This window comes from Solea senegalensis, linkage group LG10, assembly GCF_019176455.1.
Source record: "Solea senegalensis isolate Sse05_10M linkage group LG10, IFAPA_SoseM_1, whole genome shotgun sequence".
Lineage (NCBI taxonomy): Eukaryota > Metazoa > Chordata > Actinopteri > Pleuronectiformes > Soleidae > Solea > Solea senegalensis.
The window spans coordinates 1,789,992-1,811,883 of record NC_058030.1 but is presented as its reverse complement, the minus strand read 5'-3'; the positions used below and the strand labels follow the sequence as shown (position 1 = coordinate 1,811,883).

At 40.9% G+C, this 21,892-nt stretch overlaps 1 protein-coding gene across 3 annotated transcripts in view; it reads right to left on the bottom strand.

The window, feature by feature from the left end:
• Positions 1–21,892, bottom strand: part of znf423 (zinc finger protein 423) — a 162,842-nt gene that overhangs the window by 111,486 nt on the left and 29,464 nt on the right. For all 3 annotated transcript variants that reach the window (XM_044035599.1, XM_044035601.1, XM_044035602.1), the window contains exon 3: positions 6,363–6,566. In XM_044035599.1, coding sequence (XP_043891534.1) covers positions 6,363–6,566 — 204 coding nt within the window. The remainder of the gene's footprint in view (positions 1–6,362; positions 6,567–21,892) is intronic.

Here is a 21,892-nt window from a genome sequence, read left to right as displayed (position 1 = left end):
TCATTATGTGTTTTCACGACGTGACTGACGGTCTTAATATGTATGTACAATATAGAGAAGTACTAGTACTATTTTGTATTTCTATCACAGAACCGTTGCGTATCGCGATATTATTGGTATCGTTGACCATGTATCGTGTGTCGTATTGTGTATCGTAACATGTATCGCATCGTATCGTGATGTATCCTGTGAGTCCTACCCCTTAATTTATAGTTTTAAGGAATATTATTGGTATCGTGGACCATGTATCGTGTATCGTATCATGTGTCGCATTGTGTATCACATCGTATCGTATTTGTTACTGTGAAGTGTTTTGTAAGAGGTCCTTAATCTCAGTGAGATCTGTATGTTTAAATAAAGGTGTATTTGAGTATTTTCTTTATGCATGACACAACAAAAGTCATAATAATTTTAGAAATGTATCAAATGTAGTTGAATTTGTCTCATGAATAACTAAAAAAAAAACTTTCACTTAGTGACACATTAATAAATCAGGTTCATTACATTCACATACGCCATTTATTATTCACTCAATATTTAATCTCACACAATTTAAAGGGTCATATATATATATATATTCACAGCATATACATATACATATATCTATATAGCAGCTAAACTGCACTTGACACTGAGTCTGTATGAACATGTTACTCCAAAAAAATATGAATAAAAGTGAGAACTGAGAACTGATTTATTCACATCTCATAACTGCTCTCTTTGTTTAAATACTGTGAGTTTGTTGGAAGATCTAAACAAAACATGACGTGTGTGTGCGTGTGTGTGTGCGTGTGTGTGTGTGTGTGTGTGTGTGTGTGTGTGTGCGTGGCAGCATCAGGGCCAGAGAATGTTCTCCATTTGATCTGTAGGAGATTTTTTTTTTTCCTATCTCGCTCCACAGGGAGCCTCTGCTCCACATTCCGACTCCTACTGAGACCCATCGACACTTTCCCCCCAACTCACACGTCTCTCACTGTGTCTCGCTCACACACACAAAGCCACATGTAGCAGACGAGCATCGCCGCATCACAGGTGTCACACAGTATATATATATATATATATATATATATATACATATATATATATATATATATGTACACTGTGTGGCACGTTTAAATAAGAAAGAGCCTCTGTGGTCACGACACAGACCATTACCTGCAGGACGACAGCAAAAAAAAAACCCCAGCCTCTTCCTCCATCATCAACCTGTCAAAAAACCTGAGATATGGAGTTGAAAAATTGGCCAAAAAAATGACGCCATCTAAGTGAAGCTGAGAATACTGAGATAAAAAAATGTGGCTTTTCTTTACTGGGTCACGGTAACTTTGACCTGAGACTCACTCATGAGTCAGAGTCAAAGGTTTTTGGACAAGATCTGAAACTGAATACCCTCGTGGGGGTTCCTGACATGTTCATGTCCACAACAGTATGAGTGGCAGCACAAGTGCAACCATAAGTACAACCAGGTAACAACACCACAGTCAGTGTGTTCACGTGCACGTTAAAAGTCCAATTTTAGTCAGACTAAGACAATAAGTCGGTTTTCTGTCTAAACATCGAGCTAGTCTTAGTTGGACTAACGTACCTGGATAATGTGATTCATAGTCTGATTTCTACGGCATGTTTACGCATAGTCGGACTGGAGTTGGACTTGCACCAAATTGTCCTTTCAGGTCTTTGACCCAGAAGTAGAAGGAGACGACGTACAAGCTACAGCGGCAGCGTCTTTCTTTGGACAACACAGCAAGCACAAGAGCCACGCTCTGTCTAATTCATATCATGATTAATATGTACAGCGCGAGCCATCTCACCGCTCACTGTTTGTTTTCCTGTGACGTAAAGGTCAACAGGAAACTGATTCATTACGCACTAGTTTATAGAGAGATACAGCAGCACCTTACGGGCGAGTCAGCCTTAGTCAGACTACGGCCTCAGCTGTCTTCTGATGTTCTCTACAAAGCTAAGGTGAGTTATCTGGTGTAAATCTTTTAACGCAGTGTGTTACTTTTCTAGATTACATCCAGGGAAATTGGAGCTGCTTGGTGGAGGGAACAGCAGCACCTGTTCCTTGCAACAAACAGCTCCAATTTTCCTGTGAGCAATGGTTACCCTGCATTAAAACATCAGATGAGTCATTCAAAAGGTTCGGTTCATTTCACTGAAGTGTGAAAGCAAACTCGGACTGGCTGAACGTTGCAGCCCCCCCAATCGCAACCGAGTCCACCGGAGACTATTAGGTGTGAAAAAGACCTTAAATACACACACACACACACACACACACACAGCTGCAGTGAAACACAATTAACCCCGGTGTCACTGTGGCACATCATCTCACATACACACAACCAGCAGCATTCCAGCTCATGTGGCATTACATTAAGCAGATGTGTGTGTGTGTGTGTGTGTGAGTGTGTGGCTATACACTCACACACACACATTCATGTGTCATTGATCTCGACCACTGTACGTGTGTTTGTTCAATTTCCACTCAAATTAATGGCCCCTCTTTATAGGCCTTCTGCTAGAGTGGCACTGAATTACTCGGTGCTTCACTCTCGCACCTGGGACCCATTCGGCGTTACGGCCATAGCGAGCTGCTAACCCGGGAGCCGTTTGCAACAACAGTATATCGTTAGCATCACGGGGGCTACAGGCGCCCTCGCTCTGCAGCCATTTCAGCGATCACGAACACGCGGGTTCCACACCGCGCAGGTTCCGCGGGGGGGACGCGGGTCACGAGACACCGCCTGTGAACCTGCGCGACTCCGGGAAACGTTGCGAGATTTAGCGCCGAGGGCACAGACGATGGGATGAGTGAGTGTAGCTGTGTGGTGTGAGCGGTTGTGAGGACGTTGTGTGTCTTGCGATTGTAAAGTGTCGTGTCGGGCTGCAGCCATTACTTGATGATTAACCAAACTAATCAACTGTGATAAGTTTGAGTGAATTCTTTATGTGGAAACTGCCAGATGTTCTGGTTTCTTTGCTCCACTGTGACGGTAACAACGCTTTACTGGCATTTTGAGGTGTGGGATGGACAATGATTGATTTTTTTATTGTTTTTTGGGGGTGTGGTTTGTGGATTGATCGAGTAATCGTCTGTCCATAAAACCGTTGACAATGTTCTCTTTGTTGTATGACAGCAAACCAGGACATATTCACATTTAAGAAGCTGAAATCTATTTTAAATTACTTATGTCAGATTATTGTTGAAAAGGATTTACTTATCTCATATTATTGTTATGTCAGATTATGGTTGGAAAGTATTTACTTATGTCAGATTATTGTTGGAAGGTATTTATTTACGTCAGATTATTATTTACGTCAGATTATTGTTGAAAAGGACTTACTTATCTCATATTATTATTACATTACATTACATGTCATTTAGCAGACGCTTTTATCCAAAGCGACTTACAATGGAATCAAGTACAATTAGTCAGGGGTGGAATCGAACTTACGACCATGATGTCTTTCGTACACAAAGTAGGGTCTTAACCACTGAGCCACTCCACCCCTTGTTATGTCAGATTATGGTTGGAAAGTATTTACTTATGTCAGATTATTGTTGGAAGGTATTCACTTATGTCAGATTATTATTTACGTCAGATTATTGTTGAAAAGGACTTACTTATGTGAAACCAAAACACCGTTTTCCCATTTCCTGACAACTGATGGATTAATGTAGAAAATAAACAACAGGTTGATTAATAATGTAAAAAGAGTCATTAGTTACAGCCGTTTTAATCTGACTCACGTTTCGTCATGAATTTGATCTTCATTTGTTTGTTTTCCATGCTATCGAGGAGCTAACGGAAAGCTAACATCACGACTGATGCACATCAATGAGCCACGAAAGGCATGAACGCATGAACACATGAACACATGAAGTCTCTCATGCAGATCTTGAGTGGCGTGTGTTTATCCCCAGTCGACAGAGTGTGTGTGTGTGTGTGTGACTTTAGTTTTTTTTTACTCCATGTTTTTAATTTCGCCTCCTGCTGTGGTCCTAACAACAACCACACACACACACACACACACACACTACATGCAAGAGAACACGCATCCAGCCAAACTGTGGGGATTACTCTGCAATCTCAACCACTCTGTCTCCAGGGAAAAAAACATGTTTTATCATTTCATTTCATTTCTTTCTTCTGTGCTCCCTCGCCTCCCCCCACTTTCCTCCCCCCTCTCCCTCGACCTTCTCGCTCAGCAACATGTCGCCCTCCCCAGACTCCTGCGCTGAAATCACAGGCCACATCCCGCGCTCTGATAGCAGCTCTGCACTTTTGGCAGTGTGAACCGAGCAATGAATGTGACACAGCGTGAACAAGTACATGAGTCTGTGTGTGTGTGTCTGTGTGCGTGTGTGTGTCTGTGTGTGTGTTCACTTGAAGTTAAAGGAGAGAGAGAGAACAAACCACCGCAAACACGAGTGTCGTGTGGTAAATTATGGCTCAGCTCAGATTAACACGGCCTGATAATTCCATTATTCATTGATTACTAAATTGATTGTCAACTATATCAGTCAGAAAAGTGGTAAAAAACAACAAAGTAAAAGATATAGGTTTTGCTGCTTTACAGTAGCAATAAAAAAAAGAGAAATATTGACTTATTTAAGTTTTATTTCCGTCTGTTTTTGGCATTTATAGATTCATTTAGCCTTTATTATGAAATGCACTTTGTGGACAGAAACAAAGACAAGCGCTCGATTCATAGAGATTAGAATCGACAGATTAATCCATGATGAGAATAATCGTAAAAATAAATAAAAAGTACTTTTTTTGTATTTCTATCTACTGCAGTTGCTTTTTTATTAAATTCTTAAATTCTCAACTTATATGAAATACTTTCCATTTTATTTGAATCAAAGTTAACGCAGATATAAAACTGTATTTCTATGGAGAATAAAATATGATTAAATGTTATTATTATGACTTATAAATACAGTGAAGGTTACTGTATCAGTTTTAATTACCATGGTAACCGCAGTTAAAAACCCACAAGCTACGTCATTTTTAACGTATTTTATGTTGATTTTGTTCCGTTTTTTGGGATTTGAATCTATTCCAATATATAATAATTATATTTAAATATAAATCTTGGTGAAATGATCTCAATTTATCAGCGATTTTCCAACATTTTAAACACAATTTAACATATAAAAGTTATCAGGAGTTTCCTCTTCTGTTTCGGAATAAGAAAAAAAGACATATTTTCTCCTCCTTTTATTTAGCGAGCGAGTGCAGGATTTGTGGATTTGTGTCAGGTCAGCGGGTGAAGAAGTGGCTGCAGAAGCGGGAGTCTTATCATCTTTGTTACACACTCTCTTTAAACAAAACCCTCCCTCACTATTTCTACATCCCTGATCAAAAGTACACACACACACACACACACACACACACTGCCTCTTAGCAAGTGTGTGTGTGTGTGCGTGCATGAACGTGTGTGTGTTGGCTCGTTAAGCGAGCGTTTGGATTAATCTGTAGGAACCAGACGCCCCCGCCGCGTTTCTTTTAGCCCCTCCATTAATTACACCAGTACTAATAACGGCTTTGTGCATGTCTGTGTGTGTGTGTGTGTGTGTGTCTGTGTGTGTGTGTGTGTGTGTGTGCGCGCACATGTCTGTCCCTGTGGGAACAACTGAAACCAGGAGCTATAGGTATTCAGTCACAGAGGAACCGTGTGTGACTCAGTAAGTGCAGCGTTTGTTTCATCTCAAAGCTGAAGGACAAAAAAAAACACACTGCTGACACTGCACTTTTTTTTATCTTCAAACTAAATGAAATAAAATAAAACAATGAAATATCCTCATTAATGTTTCCCATTAAAGTGTGAGCCTTTACAACAGGGGGCGTCATCTTAGGGGCTTTCAGGGGTCGCATACAACAACAAAACGCAGTTATTTGAGGGAAAAATAAGAGCGACGTCAACACTACTATGCATCACAACGTATAGATCACAGTGGATCCACAGAGGCACAAAACATTCAGTCACAGAACGGGCCCGCGGGACCTATGTTTGACACCGCTGCTTTAGACAAAATATCAAAAACACACAATCTTTCAATCCAGTAAAGGAAAATCAACACAAGAAAGAATATTTACGATGGATGCAAATGGGACAACGAAATTCAAAATGGCCGACTTCCTGTTGCGTTGACGCCATGGTTACGGTGGACATTTTTGTTCGTCTTGGTCTATAACATCTTCCCACCAAGTTTCGGGAAATTCGGTGGAACTCTGAATTTTACCTAAGGGGGCGGTGCTATAGAGCCCTTGAGCAGTTCACTCCCTCACAAATGACCGCGAAGCACACACACACACACACACACACACACACACACACACACACACTCTTACCGGCCGGGCAGTGGTTGGTTCTGTGCTCGGTGAGTTCGGCGAGACAGTCAAAGTCGTGCTGACAGTTGTCGCAGGTGAAGATGGACTCGTCGTCCAGGTCGTCGTCGCGCTCGTCGCGCTCGTCGTGCTCGTCCTGTTCGCCGTCCTCGGCGCCCGTGCTCTGGTTCTCTTTGGACGCCGTCTCTCTGTCAGACGCCGGGACATCTGAGGACACACACACACATTTGTACAGTCACTGTCCTCCAGTCTGTCAATTTTAGGATTCTCCTTCTTTTCCTCCAGATACGACATTTTCATCATCTTTCAGTTTCATTTCAGTAATGACTGAGTGTGTGTGTGTGTGTGTGTGTGTGTGTGTGTGTGTGTGTGTGTGTGTGTGTGTCCTGGCAGAGTGTGAGGCACAGACCAGTGGAAGACTGTGTCGGCCCAATCCTCACCGCTCCATTGTGTCTCCATTTTCACACCTTATTATCACATTATAAACGCTGAGGATCCAATAAGACTGACACTGAAGACACCGAGGACAGAGGAGAGAGGAGAGAGGAGAGGAAACAAGACGTGAGGAAAGAGGATGTGAGGATACAAGAGAGAAAAGGAGAGGACAGGGCTGGGAATCACAGACTAACTGACGGTACAGTAGGTGATACCTGGTCCATGATCACGATACAATGATATTAATGATCATGTTTTCTTTTGTATATACTGAGCTGTATGTGTGTGTGTGTGTGTGTGTGTGTGTGTGTGTGTGTGTTGTATAAACATTTATATATATGTAAACACTGTGACCACAGACTTCATGAAACCACTTTCCCTGCTTGAATTTTCACTTTTTATAAAACACGCGTGTGAAGTTCAATCCTCTTATTTATTTATTGCACCTGGAAGTTACACACACTCGATCTGAGCGTCTTAATCTGTTAATCTGCCGCGACGTATCCATTAACCACGACAACATATCACCAAATCCATATTTTGAGCCACATTCCTGAACATGGAGATAAAAAAAAAAACGATGTGATTAAATTAAATGAGAAGAAATAAAGACACGCGTGAGTTCAGAGTGAGATTAGAGAGCAGAGCACGAGTCTTCATCCCAGGCTCATTTGTAATGCCAGAGGTGTGATGGGAGGGAGGGATGAAGGGAGGCGGGGAATGGGGGACTGAGGTGATGGGGTGTTTAGGGAGCTGTTGAGAGGAGAGGAAGACGGTGATGGAGGGAGGGAGGGAGAGAGAGAGGGAGAGATGAAGGGATGAAGAAGAAGAGAGGGAGGGTGTTGTTGGCCATCTGTCCAGTGGTGAGAGCGCCGTCTGGACAGGGAGAGCGAGCGGCCCCATGGCTGACGAAACACACACACACTCACACACACACACACACACACCGACAGATGCTCACAGAGCAGAGGCACAGTCACTGGACATGTGTATGAAAAGAAAGATAAATAAACGCACACGTACACGACAACGCTACGACTGCTTTTACCGTAGCGACCGATGAGTGGAGACATAAACACAAACGTTGCTGCGGCGGCGGCGGTGGCGGCGACTGCGTACTGTCGAGGGAACGCGTACGGTCTGTGAGTTCATTTTAAAATGTGTTTATTTGGGTTTAAATCCTTAAACGGTCTCGCTGCGCCCGACCTCTCTGAAGAACTCAATGAGCGTCCGGTCAAGAGGGGGCGAAAAAAACAACTGTCTTCTTATTAAAACACAATATTCCATCACGATTAGAGCTGCAACCGACGATTTTCATCGTCGATTAATCTGTCGATTCTTTTCTCGATTTAATCATCGCTTGGTCCAGAAAACGTTGATCAGTGTTTGTCAAACCTGGAAATGATGAGGTGATCAAACGTCTTGTTTTTGTCCACAAACAAAAAATGATTCAGTTTTTAATGATTTCTTTGTTTTATGGAGCAAAAGAAATGATTCACACTTAAGAAGCTGAAACGATCGGAAATGTGGTTTTAATCATGAAAAAAGCCTCAAACCGATGATCAAAATAGTTGACGACTCATTTCGTGATCAATTAATAATCGATTAACTGCTTCAGCTCTAATCATGAAATCACAATTAAGACATGTTTATGATGCAAAATGAATCTATTAATATCAAAAACAGAGACATTTATTTAAAATGACTGTAATTAAAACACCAAACAAGTGTGTATATTGAGCTGAAACACTTACTAATTTATTTACTAATTAATTTTGATTAATTTAGCACATAATAAAGAAATCATTTAAACTGAATCATTTGTGGACAAAATATATACTTTATATATGTGTATATATATATAAATGAATGTTTTATGTAATACATTATTTAATAATCTGATATTATGACTGAATGTCTTATTAATACTGTTATAAAAAGATTGCTAGTTAACATTTTTAGTATTATATTCTGTCTGAGTAATCAATTGAAGGGGGGGGCTCATGTGGGCCCGCGGGCCGCCTGTTTGACTCCTCTGTGAGTGACTTCAACTGGCTGGAGAATTCTTCATCATCTTCTACCTTCTTTTTAAAAACTCCTCTCGTCTTTAACAGAACAGAGCAGACGTGGAACAGGATTCACAGACCATAATGCATCGTGTTTTTTTTCCTCCCTCTTATTTCTTACACAACTCCGTTAAATGTTAAATCTTCTTTTTATTTCCTTCCACTATAATAAACCCCCACCTCACCAGAAAAAAGCAGCTGCAGGCGACTTAATGAAAGAAGGCAACTCCCATGGGTGCTTAGGGTGCAGAGGTGTGTGTGTGTGTGTGTGTGTGTGTGTGTGTGTGTGTGTGTGTGTGAGTATTGATTGAATAGTACGACAGTGGTCCCAATAGTATGTGTGTGTGCACCATCCACTCACAGTCTTTCTTTCACACACACAGACAAACACACACCCATCATCAGTGGGACATGACTATAGTCACTTATACACACACACACACACACACACACACACACACACACACACACTTGCTCTACAGAGGACCATTATCTCTGAGTCACAGACTGTCCCTACGCCAGGAATAACTACACACAAACACAGGCACCCTGTTTTATTCTGACGTCATTCACACAGGGGCACACAATAAATAAATAAAAAAAAATCAACTCCCCGCCCCCAAACTGGAAAAGATATATAAAAAAAAAAACGATAACACACACATTAACAATAAGACTCATAATTTAATCTAAGAGCACGTTTCAGGAGAGTCTGTCACAGAACCCCGGTTCATTTTCATTCTGGCCGTGTAATGAGGGACTGAGTCACACCTGGGACTCACACTGAATGCATTTCAATGAAATTAACTCACTGGTTACATGGAAATTTAGCAGTTAAAAAGAAAGCTGGTGTTAATGTGATAATCCTTTTTATAAACAATATCAGCCGTGACCAATATCATGCTGCCAATATTGTGCAATTTTTGATGTGGATGTCTGAAAACAGTTACAGGTTAGTGTGTGGCCTCACTATAGTGAGTCACTCGAGTATCTTGATCACACAACCACTCCCAAACCGAAGACAGCACAAGTCACAACAGCAGCAGGAGTTGTGAGAGTCGCAGGACACGCCGAAGTCGCAACACTAACAGTCGCAAGAGTAGCGAGAGTCGCAAGAGTAGCGAGAGTTGCAAAAGTAGCGAGAGTCGCAAGAGTAGCGAGAGTCGCAAGAGTAGCGAGAGAAGCAAGAGTCACAAAATTAGCGAGGGTCGCGAGTAGCGAGTAGCAAGAGTCGCAGTAGCAGAGTGAGAGAAGAGTCGCAAAAGTAGCGAGTTTTAAAGTAGCTCGAGCGCAGAGTAGCAAGAGTCGCAAAGTAGCTAGAGTCGCAAGAGTAGGAGGAGAGCAGCAAGAGTCAAGAGTAGTAGAGTCACAAGAGAGTAGCGAGTCGCAAGAGTAGTCGCGAGAGTCGCAAGAGTAGCGAAGAGTAGTAGCGAGTCGCAAGAGTAGCAGAGTCGCAAAATTAGCAGAGTCGCAAAAGTAGCGAGCGAGAGTGAGTAGCGAGAGTCACGAGAGTAGCAAGAGTAGCGAGACAAAGAATGTACTAAATCAAAATGATATCACAATATTCCATTGTGATATAGCAATAGCTGCATTTGTGTCGATATTTGACACAATTTCAAAATAAAAGTGTTTACATTGACACAGGACAATAAATGGTTGAAAATAAAATGGTATTCATGAGGCAAAATTAATCTACAAATATCAAAAACACAGTGAAGCAGTGGGCCACATTAAATCAATTTGGGGGCCACATTTGGCCTGTGGACCTCAAGTTTGAAACCTCTGACCTACACTGTACATTTAATTAAGAAATACATAAAAACTGAGTATAGTTTGTTTGGTAAACTGATCTGGGAGTGATTGATCTGGGACTTTCACTTGTGCTGCTGCAATAAAACGACACGCGTGACATTCAAGAGTTGTATTAAATGTTAGCGGCTATTTAAAGACGCTGCACTGTGTTTAAAACGTCAGGTACAGACGCGATGTTTTCATACCAAGCGTCTCCTGAGGAAAAGCAATATTCTCGGCTGTAGCCACCGTGAGGACAATGGCCTTTTCTTTATTAACAGGTAAAAATATAAATATATAAATGGATACATTGGTAATAATGAGGTCACTTTGCATGGTGTAGATGTGTAGATACATGCAGATGCTAAGTATTTGTTTTAGATAAAGAGATGTGAATAAGCAGGAGGAAAAAAACCCATTCATGATTCAAATGATTCAAAATTAAGAAAAAAAACTACACATTTTCTGGTTTCTTTGCTCCATGTAAGAAAGAAATGATTAAAACTGAATTGTTTGAGTAGATCGTTATTTTGAGGTTTGACGAACACAAATCAAATCTTTTTGACATTTCCTTAGCTTATCGATTAATTCACTTCAATTCAATGTTATTTTTCTAACAAACACGAGGCATCAGTGGAGAGGAAAAAAAAACTCCCTTTTAACAGAAGAAGACATCTCTGGCCAGAACCAGACTCAAAGATGTGTGGCAAATCTGCCTAGACAGGTTGGGGTGAAAGGAAAATGGGGGACACAAAGGGGGAGAGAAAGGACAGAAGAAGTTTAACTCAGAGAAAAGGACCAGACGATGCGGTGCATTGGTTTTGTTGCAGCGTGTGGAGACACAAAGTGGGACACCTAAAAATCAAAAACACCCACAGTCAGCATGACCGCAGTACATCACTCTGTATCCTGTGGGAAGAAAAGTGAGGGACTAATGAACTCTGCGAAGTGTTCCTGAACCGCCCCAGGGTGATAGAGCTGTGCTAAAAGAGAGTGTCAAGAGCGAGACGGAGAGCTGAAGGAGAATGAAACGCACTGTAATCCCCACAAAAAGGTAAAGCTGTTATAATAGTGACAGCTCTGGCATCAGCCACGAGCAGCTACACAAAACACCTACAACAGGCTTCAAAAGCTGTGAAACCAAACAGTCGCACACTTAAGAGACAACAGCACCGTTAGCCGCGCTGAGAACCGGCATCGAGGTTCAAATCACACCTGCATCACATGACACGCTCAAGAGGTCAACAAGGTTAGAGTTTAACGCATCGAAAACCTGCACAACATAGAAAAGCATGGAGGTGAGACACCATAATGTAACTAATGATACTTTTTACATAATTGTTTCCCAATTTCCCAAAGAAATGTTGGGATTTTGATTACATTCCGGTTAATTGTTCAGTCATAACTGACTATAAGTTACACTACACTACACAGAGGAAGCGTAACAGTCGATTTAATAGCAGTTATTGATACCGTTCTCTTGTAGGAGTTGCAGAACTCTTGCATAAAGTACCTAAAAAGTTATACTTGAGTAAAAGTACTAGTATGTTACCGAAAAAATGACTTTGGTAGAAGTTTAAGTCACTTTTTATAATATTACTTAGGTAAAAGTACTTGAAATATATGATTTTACTATACTTAAGTACTTACTCCACTACATTTCCTCTCACTGTCTTTGTTACTCGTTACTACCAAATAAAATCAGAAGAAGAAGAGTTGTTATTATGGTCTGTATTTATATAGAGCTTTTCTAGTCTTGATGAGCTGCTTTACACGAAGTGTCTTTGCCCAAGGACACAGATAGACTTGAACCCAAAACCTTCCAGTTGAAAGACAACTCGCCCTCCCACTGAGCCACCATGACTCAATCCTAACTTTTTAAATACTTTTACTTTAACACTTAAGTACATTTTATATCAGAAAATTACATTTTGATACTTAAGTACAATAAATGTCATATACTTTCAGACGTTTCTTTTTAAGTAATATTATATAAAAAAGTAGTAGTAAGTATCAAAAGTAATTTAGAGTGCGTTGTCTTTCAACTGGAAGGTTGTGGGTTCAATTCCTGGCTCTGCTAAGTCGATATGTGTCCTTGAGCAAAGACACTTAACCCCATGTTATGTGTGTGAATGGGTCAAAACTGTATTGTAAAGCACCTCATTAAGACTAGAAACGCTCTTTACAAATACAGACCATAATACCAACTCTTCTACTTCTTCTTTGTCTGATTTTATTTGGTAGTAACGAGTAACAAAGAGAGTTAGAGGAAATGAAGTGGAGGAAAAGTAGGAGTTGCTAGAAACGTAAATAACAAAGTTAGAGAATTTTGTACTTAAGTACAGTAACAAAGTATTTGTACTGCGTTACATTACAACACTGGTGCCGTCGATCTGTGGTCAGATGTAAACACCTGTGTAAAGTGCTGCGCCTCTTTTTTATTGTTCTGTAAATCAGGATTCACCCTGAGGAAAGTGGGCCGGGCCCCATGCAGCGTCCTCGTCTTTAAATAGAGTTTTCACACACTCTCACCCTTCAGCAGCAGAGTCGTGACCCAGACAAGCTTCTTCTTCTCTTCTTCTTCTTTTCTCACAGCAGACTTTTTCACTTGTCATGCGAGGAAAAGTGTTACAAAAAAGACGCGGGTGTGTTTTTATTTAGCCCTTTCGCCCGCTGAACAGTGACAGTGTGTCGGCGAGGCTGCGTGAACATCAACACTCTGACACACAGCTGAAGCTGAAGGTTTCTGTCTTCAGACAAACGTAAAGAACAAACCTCTCGCACTTAACGGTAAAACTGGCTGAAACATTAATTATCAATGTGACATTTCGTAAACAGACAACTAATCATTTAATCGGCTCTTAAAGCTCCAAGTATACTGTATGTTCCTGTCATAAATACTCACGAAATGTAGTCAATTTTATATTTTTGTTAGTAAAGTGTTTCATTTATTCTCTCTCTCGTTCTGCTCGGAATCTCACGTCAACGGTCGGAGACAGAGAGAGAGACAGTGGACAGTGGACAGTGTCCACAACATCGCTAGTAATCACGATCCATGTTTGTCTGTGAAACAGTAGGTGGCGTCGTAACAAACGAGGGAGACAATTTACCTAAAATATCAACGGCACAAAAAAAAAAAATCAAGCACTTTCAATGACCCTGTGTCTATTTAGGGCCATTTTCAAAAGCTTCCAAGGGCCTTGAAGAAAAACGTTTAAATTAAAACTTTTTAAGGATTTCAAGGACTCGTGGGAAGAAAAGTGGAACCTCAGTTTGGTCTTAAACTAACAATCTGGTTTTGAGTGAAAATGAAGGATGGGACAATATCAATGCCAATATCACAATCTTGAATATCTACCAATACTGATATCACAAACTCGAGTATCTACCGATACTGATATCACAAACTCAAGTATCTACCGATATCACAAACTCGAGTATCTACCGATACTGATATCACAAACTCAAGTATTATCACAAACTCCGTATCTACCAATACCGTATCTACCGATACTGATATCACAAACTCAAGTATCTACCGATACCGATATGATATCACAAACTCAAGTATCTCAATACCGATATCACAAACTCAAGTATCTACCAATACTGATATCACAAACTCGTATCTACCAATACTGATATCACAAAATCAGTATCTATACCGATATCACAACTCAAGTATCTACCAATACTGATATCACAAACTCAAGTATCTACCAATACTGATATCACAACTCAAGTATTCGATATCACAAACTCAAGTATCTACCCCGATATCACAAACTATCTACCAATATCACAAACTCAAGTATCTACCAATATCACAAACTCAAGTATCTACCAATATCACAAACTCAAGTATCTACCAATATCACAAACCGTCATTTTAGACCATTTATGAACGTATGAAGCTGTGAATGACCCGTTTGTGCCGAGTCTCTTCAAAAGACACAATTGTCAGCAACAAACGTGACTCAGCTAAAACACTTTTGATCACTTTTATTTACATTTCTTTTTAACAGCCTGTGTTATCAAGGATTTGACATTTTATCTGAGTGATTATGACCAGTATCGGACCGATATCGAATCCCATCCTTCGTGAAAACGTAAAATATTGTCTATTGTGGTTGAAACACAGACAATGGTCTACAGGATGGTCAACACATTTGGCAAAGAGTGTAAAACACACACACACACACACTGAACAGGTGCAGCTGGACACAACAACCCAACCCTACAGTGTCTCAGGAGAGAGACCTCACTTCCTTCTCTCCCTGTGTGTGTATGTGTGTGTGTGTACTGACACAATATAAACCCCAAACCCTCGGGAGGAGACCTGAACCACAGAGAACCAAGTCACATGAAAACACACACATGTACAGACACACACAGACACACACACATGGACCCCTGGGACGTGCTGCGACAAGGGACAGCAGCACCCAACACCGACGTCTGGAAACAGGCTGATGAAAGAGTGCATTCACGTCATGGAATCACACACACACACACACACACACACACACACATACACACTTATATACGGTATATACATAAACAAATAAACAGGCTTTAAGTCGGGCAGAGCTGCACACAGTCGCACACAGATTGCGAGCGCACGCTCACAGTAAAGTTGACAGCTGCTCACTTATTTGAATTTCTGGCGCACAAACACACAAACACACACACACACACACACAAACAAAAGGGCTTAAATGCTGCAATACAGACAGAAAACAGATACACAGTGTGCTGTCACAAGCAGGCAATAATAGTTCACACACACACACACACACACACACACACACACACACACACACACACACACACAGACACACACACAGACACAAAAGACACATACACAGGAACTGTTTTCCTGTGGTAGCCTTGGGGAAATTAAAACTACATTATGGACCTCCAGAGGGAAGTGGTGAGTGAGGGAGAGAGAGAAGAATAGGGAAAGAGGGAGGGAGAGAGAGAGAGGAAGCTACAGTAAAAAGGGAGGAGGTGGTAGTGTCCTGTTTATCTCAGATCTGGTCATCGATGTAACAGTGAGGCTGCAGAGAAGTGGAGCCTCGTATGGAAAACACACCGTTTTTACAGCGGGTCACTTCCTCACAGTCGTGCGCACACACACACACACGCACACACACACACGCGTTACATGTGGTACCACAGTTTGAGAACCATGGGTTTGCGGCGCATGCGTGACGTCACAATTCACACCCACTAAAGGTGATCAGTTGCTTAGTTTTGTATGACTGAGGTTATAGAAAGTCAGTGTGTGACAGAACTACATGGAAACACGCCTTCCTGTTCTCGACATGTGCCACAGGAAACATTGGTTATTGATTTAGTGAAAGAGGAAGAATCAAGAAACTGGAACTAAGGAATCTGTCCAGATTTATTGTTTGATCCAGAAAATGTCATAAAATGTTGAAATGACGATGTGATTTCTTTTTCAAAGAAACCAGAAAATATTCACATTTTTAAGAAGCTGAAAAACCAGAAAACCTCTTTAAAAACACTGAAACTGATTCATTCATTCACAAAATAATATATATCTATATATATATAGATAGATAGATATGACAGAAGATATCCCATCAATCCAACGTTATTTGTAAAGCACTTTAAGAATGACTATATATGTATACATATATATATACATATATACATATACATATATTTATATAGGTATGTGTGTATATATATATATTTATATATATGTATATGTATATATGTGTATATGTATACATATACATATATGTACTGTATATATACATATATAAATATATGTATATTATATATACACATACATATGTGTGTATGTATATATACACACACATATATATACATATATATATACACATATATATATGCACATATATACACATATATACACATATATATATATGACAGAAGATATCCCATCAATCCAACGTTATTTGTAAAGCACTTTAAGAATGACTATATATGTATACATATATATATACATATATACATATACATATATTTATATAGGTATGTGTGTATATATATATTTATATATATGTATATATGTGTATATGTATACATATACATATATGTACTGTATATATACATATATAAATATATGTATATATATATATACACATACATATGTGTGTATGTATATATACACACACACATATATATATACATATATATATATACACATATATACACACACATATATACACATATATATATATATATATATATATATATATATATATATATACATAAACCCAGAAGACGGTGAACGACACAGGCACACTTAGCACGCTGAAGTAGGGTGTTATTCACACACACACACACACAGATAAATAAATGTGTGAATATGAAATGAACGTGGTGGCGGCGTGGAGACGTTTAAGTGTCAAGGACGTTTAAATGTGAAAACGTCGGGTGTTGTGACGTAAATAACGATAATAATAAATAACAATTCAGGACTTGAATAAAAGGAGGAAACAAATGTTGACAGAGATTTCTTTGAGATTCTTAAATAATGTGACTTCACAACAATAACAATAAAGCACTCTCACTTTCTCACTTTCAGCTTTCGCTCTGGGGCTTAACAAGACTTTTCCATGATGACTCACTGCTGTGTGTGTGTGTGTGTGTGTGTGTGTGTGTGTGTGTGTGTGTGTGTGTGTGTGTGTGTGTGTGTGTGTGCGCGCGTGGACATATACAGTCGACTGTCAGATGACAGTTAAGGCGAGAGGAGACTCTGGAGGGCGACGGGATGATTTCATTACATGACACAGACACAGACTTAAATAACAGCACATGACGCCGCTACACATCCTAAAGGGCTGCAACTAAAGACTCTTATGTTTCCCACTTAATAAACTCGTCGTTGGGTCAAAAAAAATCCCCAAAACGGGTGGAAAATATCCATCGAGTTTCGACAAAAGCCAAAATGGCAAAAAACCGAGGTAGCAACAGAAGATTGTAGAGAACATCTTTGTTTCTCACAGAAAAATCAAAATTGACCATTTCCTCCGATATCGCCATTCCTGTCAAAATTACCGCAATTGGGTATTTATTCACAGTTGCTACTTGGAACTGAATTATTGATTATCAAAATGGGAGAGTGACTTAGAAACCGATCAATGAATTCAAAACCAGGGTTGGAGGTGTTTAGTTGATATTCAAACCAAATGACTCCAAGATTACTTTTCATAATCGATTCATCTACTAATTGTTCGGTCCATAAAATGTCAGAAAATTCAGCGCAAATGTTTCCGTTTTCATGATTTCTTTGTCAAACGGAGCAAAGAAACCAGAAAATATTCACATTCAAGAAGCTGAGGAACTCAAGCCGATGAACCAATTATCAAAACAGCTGAAGATTCATTTAGTAATTGATTAATAATCAATCAATCGAAATACTGAAATAAAAGAATAGGTGACATCGTGGCGAAAAGAAAACGCCACAGGGCAGAAAAACCACCGCGGGGATTAATGAAGTATTCTGATCCTGAGTCTGACTGTGATTGTTGTTAATCCTACATCATAGATCAACCAGGTACATCCATACATTCAACAGATCCACAGTGTTTACATTCAAGAAGCTCAACAGGAATAAACACACTGAAAATAGAGTCATTCATGGTCAACATGGTCGTTTTGTTGTTTGGGGATCAATTCCCAGTGGATTCATCCGTTCATTTCTGAGTCCCTGCCCATGACCGAGTCATGTTCTCACATTCACAGGTCAACTGCTGCTGCTGCTGCTGCTGCTGCTGCTGCTGCTGCTGCTGCTGCTGCTGATACCTGCCCTCACAAACTCCCCTCCACTGTTCCTGGCAACCGCTCGCTTATTCTTTTACCAGCAAACCGGGAGAGCGAGGTAACAAGAGCTAAGACAAGGGAGGAAGAAAACAAGTTGTTTTTCAGTCCCACCATGAGGAGCAGCAGGGGGCAGCGGCAGAGGGGAGAGAGGAGAGAGGGGAGAGGGGAGAGGGGAGGGTGCTGGGGCAACTTCAGCCTTTCAAGGTCTCTTCTCTGGGGAAGCCAGAGTGTAGGAGGGAAGGAAAAAACAGAGGGATGTATGAAAGGGGAGTATAGGTTGGCTCGGTGCTACTCCCCACATGTCACTCTCCCTTCCTCCCCTCCTCCCCTCCTTCCCTCCCGCGGGCCTTTCCAAACTCAACACACATTTTCCAGAGAAAACGACTGGATACAAAAAGGGCGGAGAAAAGACGGAGGAGGAGGAGGAGGAGGAGGAGACTGAGAGTTCAATAGCAGGATGGAGAAGATCCATTTCACCTTAGTCGGCTTAATGAGGAGACGTCACAAACGATCCTGAGTCAGCGGTTCACATCCTGATGACACAAAAACCACATTCAGAGGTGATTTGAGGACACTGAGGTGACAACCTCTGACGCTGCGGCAGTTTCACTACAGTTCAAATCTTATTTCATGTTACAGCAGCGCAAGTAGAGCGGGGGCTTCTTTTATTTTATATACTTTGTTAATCGCCTCAGGGGTCATTCTTTCTCGACATTTAACTCTACTAGGAACCTTGCTCAGGAGTACCGCACACCTTTAGACCTGGTGGGGACTCGAACCGGCGACCCTTCTGCTTACGAGCCAAAGTTCCCTTTCCACTTGGCCATGCGGGAGCTTTTCTCATCAACACATCTGTACGGTACAGTTAGAAGTGTAAGTTGTCAAGTGTCCCCAGTCCTACGTCATAAGACCACTCCAGACCAGGTCTGACTGGACCGAAAGACCGACAGACGGAGGGAAAGAGGGAGAAAATAGATGGTGAAAAAGTGATGCAGAGGTATTGACGTAAAATAAAGTCCAAATTGGAAGTGTGGTGTGGCTGAGTAAGGGAATATGGGACAGTATGTTTTTATCTTTCGCTGTGTGTGTGCATGTGTGTGTGTGTGCATGTGTGTGCATGTGTGTGTGTGTGCATGTGTGTGGTGTGTGTGTGTGTGTGTGTGCATCATGGGACTCAAGCTTCCTGCAGGAACTGACACACACAGCAGTTCTACTGCCACACAGGACCAGAGTCAGCACCCCTTTACACACACACACACACACACACACAGACCCATGCAGCGGCCCCTGGAGGAGCGTTAGCACAGGTTTGGGGGGGGTTCAGCACGTCATAGCGACCCCCCCAAGGGTCATACTTTCCTATGCTTCCATCCCTGTAGAGCTGAACGAGAGACATGAGAGGCGGAGAGAGGGAGAGCGATAACTGCATATTTACCACATTCAGCAGTATCTTATTTCCCTGCTGGGATCCAGTCAGAGGAAGTGTTTAACTGTTCTCTGATTGGCTGCAAACCAGAGCAGAAAAACGACCTCCGAGCTGACAAAACGCCTCAAGTCGTCAAAGCATCCGCGGCCAGCGTTTGCAGAACGAGGCGGAAAAAAACCTGAAGGAGGCGGCGACGGCGACGGCGACGGCGGCGGCGAGAGAACTGTCGTCGTTAGCGCCGTCGTCGTGTCAGCAGACCCCGGAATCGTTGACTCACTCCAGCAGATGTGGAAATTCCACCAAATGCTTTTCCAGTCACGTCAAAATCAGCTCTTTGGTGATTATTATTACAATCAGTTAAAAGTTGCCTTAGAACAATTTTGCATGTTTTAAACATGTTTTCACGAGGCCTTTGCACGATAATGGCACACGATTGTAAACAATTCTCTGTTTGCATCCAGTGCAACATGATTAAATAAGTCAAATATTTTCTAATAAACAGCCCGAGCTCATGTCCTTTTGCTTTTCCATCAGTGATAGTTATATGGACCAAAACTCATATGTCAATATTTTTGGTTTGAATATACAATATTATAATCATATTTTGAACAAAATGGGCAAAGTGTGGAGTTTTAACTCCACGCCACAACAACATCAACCATTTATTTAGGTTTTGTTGTTGTTTTTGTTGCTCAACAAAGCACAGCTGTGCATACAACAGACAAGAGTGATGTTTGAAACTTGTCAAGTATTATGTAAAAAAAGAAAAATCTACAATGCAAATATAATTATAGGCATAATTGTGCAGATAACAAAAAATGTAAACAAAAACTTCACAGTATTCCATAGAAAACAGAGAAATATAATAAACCACAGGCCTGCATAAGCCTGTATTCTGATCTAACAGACAGACAGGCAGAAACAAACCAAACAATACTGAACTGTAGTTCAGTTAAAAAAGACCAAAACATTACTGCGTTCATCTCCAACATTTAGCAAAGGCAATGTCAATAGTTATAGTTATGGTGTATTTAGCGACAGCACTGCTGAATCATTTCAGTTCGGTGACTAAATCAACTGATTCTAATGATTCAGTTACACCCAAAACAACTGCTGAACACTCCGACCAAACCGAGTCGTGCTAGAACTGCACAGTTACAAAAAGCAAACACAGGAGCGTAAACTCACATCAATGCTTCTCTTTGTTAATAGTCCCAACTGTACATGTTCACATGCTGTCATCAACAACATGAAGAGATTAAACAAAAATACTTAACAACTTGATTGTTCTCTGGGATTAAAGTGGGAAATTTAAAGGGAGAAAATGTAGTTTAAAGGATTTTTTTTTTAAAGAAATTGCAAGAAAAAAACCAGAAACTTGAAGTGGAAAAGGCAACGATAACGCTCACTGTCAAACGTCTGCCAGCAGGAAAGAATTATTTATTAATCCATCTCCACTCATCAATAAACTTGTCATCCTTCTGTCGCAGACTCACATTTCATATCTTTTCTCTTATTTCATTCGTGGACCTCGGAGAGCAGATGTGTCCTTTTTTTTCCAATAAAGGCAAAAGGCAGAGTCAGGACAAATTTCAAATTTCCATCTCAGAGTGGAAATGAGAGGGGAGGACAAGATGGAGGAGGGAAGGAGGGGGAGGGCGATGGAGGGAGCAGCCAAGGAGAGAGAGAGAGGGGAAATTGGTTTGAAGGAACCACAAAGAAAAACAAAAATCCAAGAAAAGGATGTAAGAAAATCCCTTGTATCACTCTGACTGACTCCCAAGATATCTCCAGACCACAGAAAGCAGGAGGAAAAAGCACACAAATCTCTCTCTCCCCCCATCCCTCGCTCTCTCCCTCCATTTCCCCTTTGTCATGTCTTTTTTCTTGTGACTCCTGAGACCAGCGAGTGCAGCGTTTCTTTCCAGATCTGCCGTCTAATTCCTTCTCTTCCCTCCTCTCTCCCCCGTCCTCCCAACAATCCCTTCTACATT